Genomic DNA, 19,719 nt, shown 5'->3' on the forward strand with positions numbered 1-19,719 from the left:
AAACTGCTTTGTAGGTCTAACATGCGTAGAAGGCATAGATTGAAGTAAAGGCAGTTTAACTTACACATTAGGACAAAATTTCCAATGCGAGAGTAATTGAGGAATAGGATAAATTACTTAAGGAGTGTATGGGATCTTCATCAATTTTTTTGTCAAGAACAAATAGGAAAAAAATACTGTTTAGTAGTGTTCAGAATATCATGACAAGCAAGAACTGTAACAGCTAACCAGGTTTTTTGTAAATTAAATTTTTGTCTGACTTTGTAGTGTCTACAAAGTGAACAATTATTGGCAATTACCTTCTGTAATTTTTCATGGGAAAAGAAAGAGATTTCCATTTGCATTGCTAGCTTTAAAATGAATTTTAATTTTACTGGAAGCTGGCATAGTTGCAGCAAAGCTTTAGGCAATAGGAAACCACTCATTTGAAACACTTTGATATTTCTTTCACATAACTTTCAGCAACTGAAGATGTTTCTCATTTAAATAATATAACCTTTGCCTTCCAAAATGTGTGCTTTAAAGTATTTTTAATTGCTAAAATAAGTTTCTCTTTCTCTTCCTGTTGTACTAATCTGTCCTCATAGTTGTTCATTATGACACTTGGTGCATGTTAGAGATGGGTCAAGTGTTTATGCCTGCTGTACTGTAGGGATTACTGAACTTCCCAGTAGTCTGTTTTCTTTTTCTAATTATGTAGGTATGACAGTAATGACAGTGTAAGAGTTAACCTTCTGGAAGCATTTTGGATTCAAGTTGAAAAAAGGTTGAAAAAACATAAAGCTACTTTTTTGATAATTTGTTGAATTTAGCTATTTCTGACTGCGTTGTGTGTCCTACCCTGTATGGGTCAGGTTCTGTAAAATTGTGTTGGAAAGAGCTGGTAAAAACACTTTCCAAGTTCAGCCACTGGACTTTCTGTTATGTTTTGTTCATGGTACTAGTCCTCTGATTCTTTATCTCCACATTATTTGGGACAGTTCAAAACAGTTTTTATAGAACTCGTCTCCCAGGCTTTTGTCCTTTGCCCGATCACATTAGCATTCCTCTTTTGTAACTTCGCCTCACGTAACAGAAATAACCTAAATAACTGATGACTGTGAGTAGCACATTAAGTCGGGTTATATTAACAAGATTACACACAAGGACATAGAAATGTTTGTTGGAATACTGTAGGCAATAAAAGGTAATGTAGTTTATTTTAAAATTTAACTGTAATGTAGAATGATCCTTGCAGTCTAATCAGTTTAATAGCTCAATTGCATCTTTAAAGAGATGGGGAAGATGTTGAGATATTTCATCCTGGTCATGAATCACATTTCTGTCATTTCAACAAGACAGACACCCCAGAACAATGCCTGAATTTGGGGGGATTTTCTGAATGCTCAGTGCATACGGAGCTGAAACACCTTTTTTGCCTGCTCTGTGCTGGCATCCAGTAAACTGCAGGGTAAGGACTATGGGTAGTAAATCCATTTTGCAACTTTGTATCCTTCTGATAAATTCACATTGGAAGGAACTAGCTTGAGGTTCTGGACTTTAATTAACTTGCTCTGTTCCCTGAGTACAGTAATAACTTCTGATTCTGTCCCTGGCAGAAATATTCCTTCCCCTTTCTGTTAGCAGAGATTCTGTTTGCCCCCCAATTAATTTCAGTCTTTTTCCCCAGAGAACATTTCATTTCTTCTTCCCTGTGCTCTTACAATCTGCCAAGCATGCTAGGAGAGAAGATGGAAACGGAAGGATGAGTTCCTGCGTGGTTGCTCAGGATGCCTGAGGCATTGCCCTGTCTTTATGTTGTCACGTGGTTTTGCACACACTGCAGCACCACTCTTGGTGCTCACCTAGTTGTACATGGAGCCAGCCAGACCTGAAATCTGTGTTTGCAGAAGGTTACCTAGGGAAAACATGAGTAACAAATTTACAATGCCTTGACTTGCCTTTTTTTTCCTCTACCCTAAATTTTACTTTCTATTGAAAATTACACCACAGTTGCTTCACTATGGTTTTCACCTGATCAGCTGAGAGACTCATAATCCTGCATCAATATATTTTGTTCCTTTTTGAGACATAAAGAGAATCTCTGAACAGCATCTTCTTAGAGATCTACTTCAGCACATATGCTTATTTTTTTCATAGCATCAACTCAACTGTTTTATTGCTCCATTAATCAAGATAAGTTTTGTTTGTAATATGGTTGAAGGCAAAAGCTTGGATCTGGTTTCTTATATTGGTAAGTTATATTTGGCCAAAAAATATTGTTTTAATGAAGAAAAGCATCATTTAAAACTAGTAGATACATGGATTTGTTTACCCTTGGGTTTACTTGCTCTGTAGGTTTAAGTGTATTTTCAATACATTTTTCATCAAGAAGATTAGATTGTTAGATCAGCAGTGTTATTTTTTACTTTTTTTTTAACAGTTTTGTAGATTCAGTCACAGTATTTCTACTTTCTGCTTATGTAGGTTTCATCTAAAACAAGCGCTTGCATTAAGTAATGGGAAACTTAATGGTATATATGAATTTATAATAAAATGCTTTCTTTTTTTTTTTTTAAATGTTGTTTAAAGACCAAGGATCCCCAGCTCCATCTCTTTCTGAATGATTACAATGCGTTTTTCACTGTGACTCAGAGTGGCATCACCCGCTACCTCACCCTGCTGCAGCCTGTTGACAGAGAAGTCCAGCAGCTTTACACTTTCTCGGTAAGCTGAAAGCATTTGAAGGCACATCAAGGTGTTGATCAGAGCAAGCGTTGAAAAATCATTAGTCATAACATTGTTGTAGGTCATTAAAACGACACAGGAACAAAACAGTGAAGGATGAGCAGCAGCAGTACTGCAGGGGGGTGGGGCAGGGGGAGTTGATAATTGGGGTAGTGTGCTCTTCCAAAATGCATGTCTTTGGTATGATAGCAACATTTTAGGTCCCTCTACCAGCGTCATCTCCATGGTCCCACGCTTATATCCTTCTCCTCAGCCTGACCCTTCTCTTTTGTACCCAGCTCAGCCTTTGAGGCTACCTTTGCCTTTTCTCAGCCCTTGAGCTAGGAACATGACACCTGTAATGGCCATTACACTTTATTTTCGTACAAAATAAAGAAGTAGGCTAACAGAAACAACAACCAGCAATATTTATTTTAAAAAAAGAAGAAAAAAAAAGGTTAAATGGACAAAATACTCCTTCAGGCATTTCCCAGTCTGTGAGTAAACAACAGCCCTAAAGTAATTTGCAAATGTGCTGTAGGGAAACCCTGTTCCTCTGCAGGGGTCCCCAGTCAATGCCTCCATATTTTCTGTTTGTTTGACATTTGAAAGGAGAGCTCACATTTCCTTTGTGGAGTAAGAAGGCCTCTAGCTCTTTAAGTCCCATTTAAAATGCTGTCTTTGAGGTTTAACATATGTATAGCAGCTCCTGTGTGTGGCTATGCCCAGGTGAAACTGGTAGTGTTAGACAGGTTTGCCAGCTGTTGTGGCCAGGCCCTGCTCCTGGGGGGTGTTCAGCAGAGCTGAGGACAGGCTCTGCTCTTCCAACCATGGACTTCAGCTCAGATCCTGACCCCAACCCTGGGAAATGGTTATTCCCTCTCATTACTGCTGCTTTTCTGCCCCGCAGTGTGTTTTAAAGTTACTGTTTCATTTTGATTTTGCCCCAAGTCTCGCACACTGCAGGCTCAAGCTCAGCTGAAGCCTCCTGTAATTGTAAGTGCAGACAAAAATGAAAAATGAAATGCTGATTTTTGGTTGTCATACTGTATTTTCTCATACTTGGAATTGTATTAAAAGCACAGTATTAAAAAATGTTCCTCTTCTGCCTTTTTTTCACCGTCCCCAAAGATGGCAGCTTCTGATGGTGTACAGGAGAGTGTCCCAGTGACAGTGAATATCCTGGTGATTGATGCAAATGATAATTCCCCAACCTTCTCCAATATATCATACAATGTCAAGATTTACACAGATATGAGGCCTGGGGAAGGCGTTATAAAGGTAATTTCAGGTCTTTTTATTAGCTTTGTTAATGCACTTTTTGTTAGCAGTAGATGGTCTTGCTGATACAAACTGGAAATGCACTGAAAACAGCTAGAAATGAAGTTTGTGTGTCTCCATCTACTTCATTAGTTACATAGCTATTAAAAAGTTGCTAATATTAAAGGATAGGCCTGTCTTAGTTGTATAGCTATAGTTGAGATGTTTCATCTGAAGTTTTATAAAACCTTTTCATCTGAAAAATCTCTGAAGAAAAAAATTTCTCCTGTATTAGTGGGATATTGAAATAAAACATTTTGGGAGGAAGGTAAACAGTTCATTAGAACATAACCAGAAATGGTTTACCATGTCATAAAACTTTTTGGGTTTTATGGAAGCCTAAATTGTTTGTAGAGCAAATGAGCAAAATGTGTTGAAGACAGGCCCAGAGAGAGAAGCAGTGTTTAATAATTAAAGTTTGCAAGCACTTGTTTAGCTTTCAGTGCGGACTGGAGGCAAATCCTGGTGGCACTGAAGTTAATGGAAAAAGGATTTTTGGGATGGTAATTCTTCTAAGATCTCAATCATGCTCCAGGGTGCTTCCAGTCTAGCTGGATGAGAAGAATCTGTTAGTGGAGGCTGGTATTCAAGGATGGTAGAAAGCAGTGGGAGTATGGAGGGGGGGGGGAGGGGGGCAATATTAATCAGCTGAAGGTGATATAGTAATATAATCAGAAATTAAGCATTTGAAGGTAGCAATGATTTAACAATATTAGGAGAGAGTTCAGTGTCTGTTTTGGCATATGCCCTACTTGAGCTGTATTCATTTGCTGCATTTCACATCTTTGGATCTTGGTTAATGTTATTCTTGTCTCTTTATCAGTCTGGGCTGCAAGTGCTTGAAAAGCATCAGTGAGAGCCATGGGGACATTTTCAGCAAGGTTTGAGGGAAAGAAAGTTTTAAATATAATTAAGTTCCTTCAAGGTGGAGGAAGGAAACTGGAGCATAAGGCTGTGGGGGGGATGAGACCAAATGCTGTTGTTCTGAATGAGCAAAAGGCAGGTAGAGCTCAGGAGCTGTGCGTAGGGATTGACATAAGGAGCTAACTCCCTGTGGATTTTGGAAGTACAATACATTCACTTGATATTTAAGGTACAGAGATACATACAGTGAAACATGAGGCAGAAGATGTTGCTATATGAAATTGCAACATGTATGAAAAAAAATGGTTTGAGTACCCAGAGTTGGCCTTAAGGATGCTCTGAGCTGCCCGAGTTGTGTTTATGATACTTGGGTTGAAGTAGAGCAGCTACTGTGCTTTTCTGAAACAGCTGCAATGCTAAAGTACTTGTGTGTTCTAAGGAAATGTGCTGTTCTTGATTTTTGTAACATCTTCTGGTGTTTCAACTGCAAATATTTTCAGACCCTCGAGGTGTGCAAAGAGCAGGAGTACAGATTCCTTAGTAAATAGTTTCTTCTGGGAAAAAGCAATAGAGTGGCTCTGTAAGGCCATCTGCATTGTCTAGTGCCACAAGAATCAGCTTAGTGGAGACACAAATTACTTCTTTGTGGGCAGGTTTGGTCTGAGAGACTGTTGTGTTCCTGCTCCTACATTGTCAATTGCAGCAGTTACCTTTTGCCTTCTCACACTGATGCTGTGTAACTGCTTGTATAAAGAGCATTGATCAGATCAGTGCAGATTAGAAATGTTGCAATGACAAAAAAGCATAAGGGCAGAAATGGGAAGAAGAAAAGTTTAGATGCAAATATTGTGCAGAGTATTTAAAGTTAGCTAATGCCTGAAGTCAATCTGGAACAGATCTCTATTAGAATGACATTGTGAAGTTGGAAATGAGTAGTGAGGAATTCGAGGCCTTAAACTTGCCTTTGCTAAAAATGAAAATTATTTTGGAAAATGTAAGAGTTCTGAGAGTGAGATTTTCCTTCCTCCACACTTCTGTCTGCAAGGTCAACACGTGGTTGCTTTCTGATTATGTGAGATTTATAATATGGCCAGAGGTGGAGGGTAGAAAACTGGATTTTCAGGGAGAGGGGCTGTTTTTCAGCTAATTTTACATTGCCAGATGATCTGAGTGTATAAACTAACTGGCATAAAAAAAGCTAAGAGTCATCTTAAGATTTCTGCATACTCTGATAATGCCAGTAATAAAGATTTTAGGTCGCTGGGGTATTTAGGAAGTTGTCACATTGTTATTTTGCCTGGGTTGCTGGCACAGAGTCTTTCATTCAGTGTTATAGGAGTGTGAGAAATGGGATTTGTCTTGTGGTGTTACAATTAGCCACCAAGTCTGTGGTGCCACGAATACCTGTGTGTTTCCTTAGGCCAGGAATGTAGGTATGTGCTGCCTGATCATGGTTTATTTCTGCTTTATAAAAATCTTCTCAAATGGAAAACAGACCTTTTTTTTTTTTTTTTTAAATGTGATTTTGATGATATACATAGCTTGTTCTCTGTATGTAGTTGTAAACTCATCTTGTAATGCTATCTAATCATTGGTTTAAGAACCATTTGTGAGTCTGCTGTGAGGTGACAATCAGCTGTGGTATTTCCCAGAGGAAAATGACCCAGGTCAGATAAGATTAGTCTTTAAAAAACACTTTCCGTAATCAGAGAAAGTGGGTTAGAAAAAGAACACTGACCTCGGTGAATCTGTACAATCTCATAATCATTTACACATAACCACTGGCTTGCACTTATCTCTCTATTCAGACTTATTTTCAGAGGTGATCAAGAAACTATTTCTTTTATGAAGCATGTCATCTTTCTAAATAATTGTGAATTTCTGGTATAGCAGTATAAGTGCTCTCATGTAGTTGCTGCTTTGCTTTTATTATCCTGAGAGTAATTAGGTATAAAGATTTTAGCTTTTTTTTTTCTGAGTGCAGTTGCATGAAAACGTACAAATAACCCCAGTTTGTACTTACTTGCTTGTTCCATTTTGTGGGAAATTGTTTTGATTTTGCTCCTAAAAAAAAACCCAAAACGTATTACTTAATAGTTTAGATTATGTTTGCTGTCTGGTACAGTCTTAAAAAAAGTAAATTAAAAAATCCTTAGGCTCTGCTTGAAAATAACCACAAATAAGAGGAAAAAATTTCATTAATAGTTAAATTAAATTTTTGTTTTCTCATTTTCCCCTGGCCCCCAGGTGGTTAGAGCAAGGCATTTCCCTCTTCCCCTTTCCCTTGCTGCCTTTAAGAGGGTTGAGTAAAACAGTGGAAACAAATTTGTGTGCTACTCAGTTGCATTGGTTTCTCCTGGGAGGCCTGGTCATGGTGGGCAGTACACCTTTTGCCTTCCAGTTATACGTTTTAGTTGCAGCTTTGCATGGCTGCTTGGGAATTTTTCAGAAACTTGGTGGATATCATGATAGAGGAGCTTGTCCCCTTTATAGGAATGACCTCCTCCCACTTTCTGAGGATACAGAGCAGGGCATGAAATATCTGCTCCCTTACTTCTTGGACAGGGGCTATGGCAGTACCATTGGGGTGTGAAAACAGAATTCATTTGGAAAGTTTTTATCGCAGCTGTCTACTTTGAGTACTTGTGAGATTTTGAGGCCTTGGTTGAGGATGGTATTTTCTCAGCTAAGTTTAAATTTCTGTATATTCTGTCCCTTTCAGCTTGAGAATTTCTTGTCTGATTTTTCCTTCTGCTTTTATAGGTATTTTATTGTGCTCCCTGAGAGAGAAAACAGCTGTTTGAGAAATCTGTCATTTAAAACAGTTAAATGTGTCAATAATAATGAATAGAAAAACTGATTAATATTAAACCTATTAAAGTACTTAAGTTTATCTGGTTTTATATTATTATAGTTTTGCTGTCCTGTTTGCCACTTTTCTGTTAGTAGTTTCTTCCTGTGATTCACATATTTAAACTAGTTACACATTAGTGGTTGGAGTATGCAGAATTAATGCAATAATATTTTACATAAGTAATTTAAATCTTCTCTGTTTCTTTAGATAGCTCTCATTTCTATATACAGCATAAACTATGCAGGGACAGGGAATACTGAGCAAGAAAACGAGAGCTGAGAAGGGACAGAGGTTGGCAAAAAAAATTATCCACCTAAATCTTTGCGTAGATTTGCCTGAAGATCAAAGACTTCCTTGGCCCATGAAGAGATTTTTTGTGTATGTGCTCCTTACAGAAAAACTCATGAACTGACCTTAAGAAATATATGCTGGTCTTACTCCGCTTTAAATTTGTGAAAACAAAATAACCTATTTTAATTAATCTGTGTACCTTAATTTCTACCTAATTTCCTGTTGCAGTCATATGACCCATGTTCCAGGGCTCTTACAAGAACAATTAAATAACTTCGTGATTGAAAATGGATAATGAGCTATACTTTAGTGCATTACCTGTTCACCCTGTGCGAGCTGAAACAATTTTGCCTAAGATCACCAGTGCAAGTTAATTTGGAGAACCTGCCCCTGTGTCTGGTTACACAGGCCACTTAACTTCACACATCACAACATAAACAGCCATCATGCTGGAGGTCAGAAATGAAAGCGGAAAGATAAAACATGGTAAAACTGCAAGCAGTAAAGTTTCTGTCACTTATCTCTTGCTCACAGTAGAATTAGTCTTTAGCAGTACTGGTGCTTTCAGTTGTAGGTTGGGACAAATGTTATTCAGAGCCATTAAATAAATGCCTCCTCTGGGACTCTTCTGCCATTACCTCAAACATGGCTTCTCAGTGCTGGATCACTTTGTCTCTTTTAAACAGTTTCTTTTCCATTCTCTGCATATACACACATGTGACTCAAGCCATTCTTGCATATGGGCACATACTAAATTATGTATTAGAGATATGTTCGGGAGTTTGCAGCTTGGCATGTGCTCATGGTTTACAACTCTTAAATATGCATTTCGTTATAAAGCCACAGAACAATTCGGAGGATACCTTTGAAATAGTCATCTCCAAACCACATTTAAGGTTTTATTTATGTAGATATATGCCACCTTTTTTCTTCAGTCCATCAGCATATTCATTTCCATCTACAAAGTAAACATTATTAGCTGAAAAAGAAATCAACAACTGGGTTATGCTTGCATTTCTCAGTAAATGTACCTATATACTCAAGTGAGAATAATGGATAGAGACTTAATGAAATGTCTGAAGAAGATAGTGAAAAATTATTTTGACCTACTCTGTTAGTGTTACATTTTGTTGACTGAAATTCAGGAGTATCTCCATCGCAATCCTGGTTGCCCCTGACATACATAAACCCATCACTGTTTTTCCTAGTGCAACTAATGGCTAAGTTGCGCTGCTAAGCCCTAGGAGGATGAGGAGGTTGCATTTTTCACGGGTGTGCTGCTCTGGAGAGCAACTGTGCTGTTTCTTTAACGCTGTTAACATGACGTGAGTGCATACAGAATGTGGCTCTGGAGCCTTGCACTTGCTAGACTGGAACACTTATTTCAATGGCAACCACTGGGAGGTGAACCAGCGTGACTCAGGGTTTCTGCAGGATTCGCAGTAGGTCAGTACGACTCAGACCAACTTTGCTGAATGTTTAATTTGCTGAAAAATGGAGAGCTACTGGAAAGGTTGGTAATCACGTAATCTGTTTAGGGCAAGGTCACTAACAGCTTTGCTGTGGAAAGCCTGCAGGTCAAATGTTTAAGCCCAGTTTCCTCCAAGTATAAAATGAGTCTGAACAGAGCTTGTTATACTGACCAAGAATGCGTCTTTGTAAGCTGTAAGGCCATCACTGTAAGTCTCCTTTTCTTTCCAAGAAAATCACTTCTCGCTGCAGCAGAATATGCATCTACTTTGCAAAACTTTCAATACATTAAATGTTAATATAATGGAGTTGATACTGCTGGATGCAAAAAGTTCCTTAGGAAAGTAAAATAAATCTTGTTTTCTATTCCTTTCTGTATATTTTAGACCGTGTTTCTCAAATCTTGTTAACTAGAAGCTCTATCGGTCTGGGGCAGCTGGAGACTGAATTTCTGGGTTCATGCATTATGGCAGCTGTTAAACTTTAATTCTGTTTAATTCTGGGTTTAATTCCTGGTTTTGCCCCAAAAATGTTATTCAAATCACTTATCTTTTCAAGCATTCAGTATTTATAAGTTTAATTAGCCTTATTAATCTATGTACTTGTGTAGTCAATTAATTTCCTTTTTCATGTTGTCACAGTAAAAACTGGCCTTGTTCCAAATTCTGGTATTAAATATTTGGGACCTTGTATTTTGCATAAAGCCTTTATTTATGTCTTTGTATATATTACTTTTGAAGTTCAGTAAAGAAGGTTATTACAGCACTTTTCTTAACTGTGCCACTTAGTTTGACAGTTACTCTTTGTGAGGTTAATGAACACAACCAGTTGTGTATAGAAACTATAAAACAACTGATTAAAGAAATGGAGCTTGAGAGAGGTTTAGGCTCTGAACCCTAGAGGGGCTGTTTTATACGCCAAATTTTGGTGTGTTGAGACCTACCATTGCAAGCTGATATATTGATATATCAGGACATCATATGGGTGGAATGCAAAGCACATTCTGAAAGTGCAGTCTTCATAGGGTAACTTTGTCAGAATTTCAAAAGAAAATATAGAGCGAGGTAGACATGTTCTCAAAAAATAGCACATGGATATTAATTTGTGTTTTAAACATCTAAGAGGACATGATCTCTGTTTCATCATTTTTTTGAGGTACTTCAAGTGATTATCCTGCATTCAATATACAGTATGTATCTAAATACTATAAGAGGGTGAATTAAGGTTTGCTCATTCTAGTACAAGTGTGATCAATTTGCATTGTTGGAGAGAGGCATCTATGACAAAGAAATTTAAATAAAATTAGTTTAGATAAATACTTCTGTGTTAGAAATTTGCTTTGGATCACTGTGCTGTATGTGAAAGAGGGAAAACACTGATTACTTCAGGAGAAAAGTAACTAACATGCTTTTCAGTTGGTGAATACTGTGTACAACCTATTCCATGTTAAAAATGGTTGGTTCTCCATGAAGCAGTTCAGTCCCTAAACAGCACTAATACTTTGCACTCCTAACAAAGAAGGTAACCTCACTTTTGTTAATATACCTAAATCACTTACCTTTTAGCATTCCAGTTAATTTATTAGGTTTAAAGCTATTGTGGGCTTAGCTCTTGGTTTTGAGCTAGTTTTTGACTTTTTACATAAAATATTTCACTGAGCTGATGTGCATAAAGAATCAAGATTATCCTGTAAAGCAGCTAGATCCCTGCATTTTTCACATACTCCCCTTGGTGTTTAATGTTTTATGCAAATGTGATTAACTTGAGTGTTACAGCTCTGGGTTTTATTCTTCATCTCCTTCTTGTTCCAGTTGCAAGGTTTCATTTCTGCTCTTCCAGTTCTTTAGCTATCCTGGGGCAAAGGTGGTTTGTCAGTTGCAGGTAGTGCTCTGAAGGGCTGTAACCTGCTGTAGGTTGAGCGTGGTGCTATATATTGATTGATAGGTTACATTATATTCTAATGTAGCAGAGACTTCAGTGAGTTCCTCTACCTGTCTGCAATGCTGTCAACTTTGAGAGCCTCCAGGGATGAGGAGAGTATGTCCAGCAGGCAGATATTTAGCGTGATGTGTTGGCTGGCTCTGGCTAAGACAATGTCTGTTGATCCTGCAGTTGACTTTGCAGTCATCGCTGAGGTTTTGTGTCATCACATGTTACTCTTGAATCCTGGACTTAAAATCCTACGTGCAATGTTGCCCACTGGCATAAGTGTTTGTGTCAAGAAAGCCAAAGCAGGCAGGCCAGCAGGGACCTTTCAAGAAGCTGTGTGTTTATTCTTTTTTCATCCTCACTGTAGGACCTCTAGAGGGAATAATTTCTGAGGCTGGGATTTCTTTTTACTTTGTACATCCCGGGGGGTAGTGGTGGTGGGGGGGTGGTCTCTGCAGTAACTCCTTGCTCCCCTTGCCATTTCCCACCTCAGACTGCTTGGCTGCAGCTGGAAACAGCAGGAGCCCATTGTGCCATTTTTACCTGTTGTTTCCACTCCACTGCTGCGGCTGTGGCCTCCTAGGTGTTCAAGTACTGCTCATACTGCTTTATGTCATCTCGTGTGCTGTTTGAGGTAATATATAGTCCACAAAATTAAGAGCCAAATGAGACACCAGTGTGTGTATCAGCAAAATATTCCCTATGTGAAGAAGAAATCTGCCTTAGTCCAGAGGTACTGGTGTAGTTTGGTAGTACTTTGGTGACTCAACCCTAAATGTAACAGAATGCTGTGAATATGGTGATAATTAAGATGCAATTTTAATTATAGTAATACAAGTCAAGTGGCAGGCACTGTGAGCTGTTTGCTGTGTGATTATAGGTCGTATGTAGAATAACTTCTGTTATTCTATATATGTGTAAAAGAAGAGGAGAGAGGAAGGGGCTTAGCCAGAACATGGGCTGTCACCTGGAGTGTCTGAGGCATGGATGCATATTTTTCTGACTGTTACAGCAGGGGTCTGATATGAAATCTCAGATTGCTAGTTACTTGCTTTATGGCATGGCAGTCAGAGTCACTGGTACTTGACACTTGGTAAAAAGGAAGCAAATATGTTTACTGAGCTGTATTTCTGTCTGTATGTATAAATGTTTGATTTAGCATGGCATGCTACAGAAGTGTGATAAACCCATTGCCATTCCCAGGGGCAAGATAAGAAACCCCCTTATGTTCATCATAATCATCATTATGTTCATCATTATAATTTGGGTCTAAAATATTAGGCTTTAGAATTTTCCCAGAATCAAAATCCTACAATTATATAGAAGAAACACTGCATGCGAGAGCAATCACAGTCCCAGTAAAGAGGTAGTGTAGAAACAACAAAGTACAGAAGTACATGCTCAGTTGCATTTATCATGGGAATGTGATATGGCTGATACAAGCACAGCTTCAGGTAGGTGGTGTCGTGTTGCCATGTGACATGGGCTTTGCACATGTGTGATGTGCATGGCTGTGTTTCCTACATGTGTACCCATATGGGAGCAGCTGCCATTTCCCTTCCACTCACCTTCCTTTATGTACGCGCAATGTGAGTAATACAGAGATTGTTCTTCAGATCTACACCTCAAGGGCGTGTAATGCAAGACCTGAGTATTAGAATTTCAGGCAGTAAAAAGACTGTCACTTTGAAGAGTATAGAGAGGGATGGGGACATTCAGTAATTAAATATGATCCTTTTGTTAAATTTACAATACAGTAAGTATTACCCTCCCCCTCCCCCCAGCAGTATTATAAATTCCAGTCCACAGAGTAAACTTGGTCTTAATTAGTTTTATCAATTCATATCTTAAAATAAGTCGCTTACAATCTTAGGTAAGCGGTTTTTCTCTGCTTCATGATGCTTTTACGCCTATTATCCTTCATTTAAATTGTATCCTTGTTGTACAGTAATTAGAAATTACTGCATATGTTACAGGTGTTCAAGTTTCCCTGTACTTCCTCTACCCCTACCAAGTTGCCTTACAAAAAACTATTAAGCTACAACACTGAACCATGCATGCTGACATTCTGGTTTTGAATTGCAGCTCACCGCTGTAGATGCAGACGAGGGACCCAATGGACAGATAGTGTATGAAATTTTGGCTGGGGATCAGGGAGACTTCATCATCAATGACCGAACAGGCCTTATCACCATTGCTCCAGGAGTTGTATTGTCAGTGGGGCGATCCTATGCTCTCACTGTCAAAGCATCTGATAGTGCTCCTCCTGCACAGAGAAGGTAAAAAATCTTATAATGAAACTAATTTTTTAATTAGTGCTTAGCGGTGCTTAAGAAGTGTGGGACACCCTTATGTCTATAACTCTGCACTGGAATACAATTCAATGTGTTCTGTTTGGTGTAAGGATCTCATTTTGGAAAAGTGTCATGTTAGAACCCTTTCACTTTTTGTTCATTATTTTATATTTTCCTTACAGTACACAGTTTTCATTGTTTCATTTGCTTGCCATGGTCTATTTTTAAAGAGTACATATTGTGCTGTCATTATGCATGCCCCTTTGTTAAGAGAAATTGAAGAGCTGTAAGGAAGAAATGAGAAAGGAGATGCCTTTTGTTCAGAATGCATGTTGTTGTGATGCAGAAAGGATCAGAAACAGTCTGGTTGCTGAGCTGAAGACCTCTGCAGGTATAGGGCGTGCAAGGTCATCCAGACTTGGCATGATGCAGACGTACTCGACAAGCTGTCCCAATGGTGAGCCGTACCCGCACTAAGACCTAAATTCTCACCAACAGAATTATTTCGGTTCTCCACCAGCTGATAAAGAAGAGCAGCCTGCAAATTTAGTATGGTTAGAATAGGATGCTCTCATGTTGGGCGGAGGGGGGGGGAAGTATTGAGTCCCACCTACCTGCTTCTTTTGAGTTTGTGTTCTGCATATGGTGGCAATTGCCCACAAATGTCATTTCATGCAGATATAGGAGGGGGTGCATAAAAATGGCTCTCACGTTTTGGGCCTGGTGTTGATAATGTGACAGCCTCATTGTCCAAAGACAGAGAGAAACAGTACTTTCTAGCATTTGAATCTCCCACAACCTTTTCTCTTTTCCTTAAATGGGGAATGTTAAGAAGGAAAGAACACAGAAGTGGAATTTCACTTTTGTGAAATTCCTTTTTCTTCAGGAACTGCTGCTTCTGTCATGTCTCCAAGAAAGCTGCTCATAATGTGCACCTATATTACAATTACATTTTCCAATCATGGAAGTATTCAGATTGATAGATTGTTAGTTTGTTCATAAAACTAGTATCTGGTAACATGGTCTTCTGGTTGAATTTTCTTCTTTCTTTCTTTCTTGCTCTCTTGATAAGCCCTCTTAGGTTGGCTGATAGTAGTGCTGATGCTGAGGAGAAGACTGTGGACTATTATGTAGTTACTTTTGTGTAGTACTAGCATAGTATTAAAGTGGAGGACAAAAGTCAATAATGCCACATTGGAGAGCTTCAGCAGTGTGGTCCCACCAACAGTAGCCCCTACATTGATTGCTATCGGCTCCTTTTGTGTTTGAGAAATCTTTGTTGTCTACAAATGCATACTTCTGATGATGTATGTTGGAAGCATGTGCTTCCTCTGAAAATGTCTTTATTGCAGTAATCTTCAAAAGTGGAAAAGCTCCCCTTGCTTGTTTCTGCTTGTCACCCCTTTATGGAATTACAGCATGTAATTTGCTACATAGCTTCTAATGTGTGTTCAAAAAAACCCACTCCATCTAGGCAGTATTCCCATAGCTGGGGGAGGGGGTGGATGGGGCGGGGGGCCAGCCTGGCCTTGACCTGAGGTGTATTTAAGGCCCAGGGCTGTTTTTTCTGTGTCTGTGAAGGTTAAAAAAATCAGGAGGGAGGGCCACTAGAACTTCAGTGAGGTGACATGGAGAAAGAACATGGACAACTCTTACTGTCTGGTAAGAGACATTGAGATAAAAAGATTTCACTGGCTTCTTTAGATTCTTTCTGTAAGGCTGAAAAAACAGACATGAGCTGGTGGTGCTTGAAGCAGCCTCTTGCCATTTTACAGAGAGAAAAGCCAGGGACAGGTCATGTGAGCTACAGCCCTGAGGTCTTCAAAACTGTCCTTTTGCATCTCCTTAGTTCCTTCCTTCCAGCTGTGAGGTGGTTGGCATCTCTTAGTTGGGGTTATATGAACTTCTTGCTCCTTCTACTGCAAAGTTGTCACATGTGTAGGTGGTTTGCATTGCCTTGCTGGAGGCAGTAACCAGCATTTGAGACTACTAGGAATGGGCTAGGTCTAGCCAGACATTACGTATCTGTGCAGGTGGTGAGGTGTGTGCCCTGTAAAATAAATAAATGAAGGATTTTGATCTAGTTTCAAATATTAAGCATTTTTTCCCAGTTCTGGATTCTGCTGCAGGACATACCAGTCTAACTGTAGTCATGTGAAAACTGACTGCGTTTCAGTTACCCCTTGCTTATGTACAAAGCAAGACCCACCTACTAAACCTGGCTTAGGAACTGTAGCCCTGTAGCCTTTGTGAGCAGAAATTTAAATTGAAATGCATTCTGTGTAGTTTTTTTGCATATTATGACACATTAAATTCTTGGTGGATGACTGCATAAACCAAGATTTTTTTGGCATATTATTAAAGTTTCTATCTATAGCAAGCATTATTAACATAAGTTATTGAAGTATATTTAAGTACACTTCAGTACTTTAAGTATTTTAAGTTTATACAAAGTATTAAATTTTAAAGATGAAGTTTAGCTTTTTAGAACTGAAGCTATAGTTAAGCATATAGTGATTAGCAGTTTCTACTAATAAAGAAAACGAGAGGAACATTTTTAAAATCAAACAGTTATGTTTCAGACCTTTATCCTTCTGCCATTGACCTCAGATTCCTGTAGAGCAGAAACAAGTCACTTAGTGATAAGTGAGCTGCCAGATCAAGCCCTATCTAGAAACTACCTGATCATAAGATTATTATTGCATGCACTGGAATAGTATGCTTTCTCTTTCTCTTGTGTATGCAGAGGTTGTTTGTCTAAAGATATGTTTGTCCATATGTATATAAATATAGTCATTATACATTATATAATATAGTTGTGTGTGGAAAGCATGTGGAATTAAAGCAGAGACAGGGACGCAGTCTCAGTGGCTTGTTGACCATGCTTTCCTAGCATTACCATTTAGCTGGAGTAGCATAAAAGCCGTATTTCTATGCTTGTGTGAATTTGTGAGCACTGTTCAGTTCCTGAGCTCTGTTCTTACTGTGTTCACCTGTCCCTGCAGCATTAAAACACCAGCTGGAGTAGTTGGAAAGCTCACCTGTCTTCCTGCCCATGCCAAAGTAGATTTTGCCAGCTGCTTAAATGGGCTGCACCTAACACACACAAAATGCATGGGTAAAAATTGCAAAGCTCTTATCAAAAATAGTTTGGAAATTAAACAAAAAAAAAAGCTGTTTAATAATATAGTACTTTTAATTTGCAGACTACTAGTGCTTTAGTTCTCTGAGCTTATCTTAAAGATTTCAAGAAAATTTGCTGACTATTGTGGTGAACAGAAAACATATTTTTAGAGTTTGATAGACAATAAGCCAGCTTGGGTATTATTAAGATGTAGCAGAATCAGGAAAAAAATACACAGAACAATACATTTTATTAAATATTCAGCAGTGGAAGAAAAATGTACACTAAACCTCATCTATTTGGATGGATACATCATACACAGACAGCAGCTATCCCAAGAAAATATGCAGCCCTGGTGCTCAAGTGATACTTTGTCTGCTAATTCGTTGTGTCTGTTGTTAAGCATTTGGTGATTGTATTTTTTTTACTCCAACAATGTAAGTGTGGAACATCAATTCAAAAAGATTAGTGGGATATGAGGGAGTATTTTAAAATAGGAAGAAGTCAGGAAAATGACTGTAGTTTATAAGTAGGTAATCAAACACTTAATCATGGACTTTAGTTGTAATTGTCCATCTTCCCTTGATTACACTAGTTTTGGTTGTATTCATTGAGTCCGTAATCTTCAAATTCATCTCTTTTAATGCCCAAGGAGATGACAGATGGGAAAGCTTTATCATTCACTGATGCGTTTTAGTGCAAGTTCTGCATTTGTTTGAAGTTTGATTAAATCAAATAAGGACCTCGCCATTATGTTCAAAGCAGCAGGATCCTTATGTCCTGTATTTGTAGATGTACGTGAATCCGGCACTTGCTCCAGAGAGATGCAGGGGAGGCAAGCCAGTGTCCACAGCATTGCTGTCTGTGGGAATCTCAGGGTTGCCCTAGACTAGCTGATAGCCAGGGGTTTGGGGCACAGATGGGTGTTCGCTAGGCTGCCGTGATATAGCTAGCGATGGGGAAGTTGAGCATTTAAGGCTCGTTAGAGTCAAGTTGTGTATATTGTTAAGAAACAGGTGGTGGGTTGACCTTGGGCACCTGCTGGATACCCACCCAGCTGCTCTCTCCCTCTCCCTCCTCAACAGGACTGGGGAGAAAATAATGTGAGGAAGCTTGTGGGTGGAGATCACTTACTAATTACTGTCACAGGCAAAACAGACTGACCTGTGGAATACTATCTGATTGCTAGTTAAAATGGGTTTAGATAGTGAGAAATCAAGAAACTAAAACAATTTCCACCAGCTCCTCCTTTTTCCAGGCTCAACTTCACTTCTTTCCCAGCTCCTCTGCCTCTGAGGGGTGCAGGGGTGGGAAATGGGGGTTACAGTCAGTCCGTAGCAGCCCCTCCGCCATTCCTTCCTGCCCCACCGACATCTCCCTGTGGGCTGCAGGGGGTCTGCTCTGGTGCCTGGAGCACCTCCTCCCGCCTCGGTGCTTGCAGCGCTGTTCCTCACACATTTTTCCCTCATCCTCCTCCTGTTTGCCCCTTTCTTAAACCCATTGAGGCTGAGGGGACTGGCTGCTGTGCCCGGCTGCAGGGCGGCTGGAACCAGCTGTGCCCGCCCCAGGCAGCCCCAGCTCCCCCCACAGGGACCCTCAGCCTCAGCTGCCAGCCCCCGGAACCCACACCCCACAGCACAACTGAGGAGCCTGTTTCCTATGCAGAGCAGGCGGCAGCGAATGGCTCTCGCAGTGTGGAGGCTCCAAGCTGGCCAAAAGGTGTGGCCGAGCTGAGCGGTGGGGTGCAGCAGGCTGGATTCAATCCCTTCCTGGTGGCTGCGGGGCGCGGGCTGTGTCTGGTGGATGTGCCCCTAGGGACGGAGCTCGTTCTGCGGCAGTTACCTACAGATGGGATTGGGCTTTCGAGACAGGGCTGTTCATGGCTGGTTATCTGGAGCATGGCCGGCATGCTGTGTGACACAGCCTCTAAAGCGTAGCTCTCTGTCGTGGTCTTGCAGCGATGGCCTGCCCAGCTGCCGTTCGTGGTGCGCAGTTATAACACCTGCTGGCAAAGAGCGGTGGGAGGCACCTGTCATACAGCGGTGACTGGGCGTGCATCAGAATCCTGGACAGCTAATGAAAAATATCATTGGTGATGTGTCGTTTTGGTGTTAAATAAACTCTTATCAGTTAACACAGAAGCTGTTGGTGTTTTCTGGTAGGAGTCTCTAAAAATGCCCTGAATGTGCTAGCCCTGCAAGAAGCAGCTCAGTGTGCATGTGTTTTGCTTTTCTCCCTTCCCTCCCCCAGTCCTCCAAAAAAGAAGAAGGGATGGGCGGTGGGGCACAGGCACAAAAACTGGGACAAATCCATTTGTCCTGAAGTGATTTCTTTCTTGCAGCCCTAAAGCCTGAGATTTACCAGCTTTGTCAAAGGGCTTATGCAGAGGAAATCTGCACCTGCAGTGTAACATTTGCTCGCATCAGGGTCTTGTTCTGGGGCAGGGGAACTGTTCTAACATACAAGAGAGAAGGCAGGTGGGATAGCTGAGCAAAGATGCAAGAGAAGGGTCCCATTAAAGCAGATTTTAAGTCTCATTCAACTTCAGGGAGACTTTTGGCTCCCTTTCTCAATTTGGAGCAGTTAAATAGCAAGTGTCCCTACAGCATGGTCTTTCCATGGTCTGTAGTGAGTGTCAAATTTTCCAGAAGATCCTTCAGCTTGAAAACTGGAATGCCATTTGCTGTATATACAGGTTAGGGGTTCAGTACAGTTGAAGGGTTTGCCAGGATTTTCCTTAGTGTGGGTTTTGTAGTATGCTGTATTGCCATGGCTCACTGGTCTGAAATGGGCTTGGGTTTATTTGTGTGAACCACAGCCTATTACAAAGCTGTGTACATGAGTCTTTCCCCAGCATTATCCTCTCT

General features: G+C 40.0%; 1 protein-coding gene across 6 annotated transcripts in view; it reads left to right on the forward strand.

Annotated features, from left to right (window-relative positions):
* PCDH15 (protocadherin related 15) overlaps positions 1 to 19,719 on the forward strand; it is an 878,455-nt gene that overhangs the window by 651,720 nt on the left and 207,016 nt on the right. For all 6 annotated transcript variants that reach the window (XM_080401549.1, XM_080401544.1, XM_080401545.1 and 3 more), the window contains 3 exons: positions 2,572 to 2,706; positions 3,838 to 3,987; positions 13,520 to 13,713. In XM_080401549.1, coding sequence (XP_080257675.1) covers positions 2,572 to 2,706; positions 3,838 to 3,987; positions 13,520 to 13,713 — 479 coding nt within the window. The remainder of the gene's footprint in view (positions 1 to 2,571; positions 2,707 to 3,837; positions 3,988 to 13,519; positions 13,714 to 19,719) is intronic.

Source organism: Falco punctatus (genome assembly GCF_963210335.1).
Source record: "Falco punctatus genome assembly, chromosome: 9".
NCBI classification, from domain to species: domain Eukaryota; kingdom Metazoa; phylum Chordata; class Aves; order Falconiformes; family Falconidae; genus Falco; species Falco punctatus.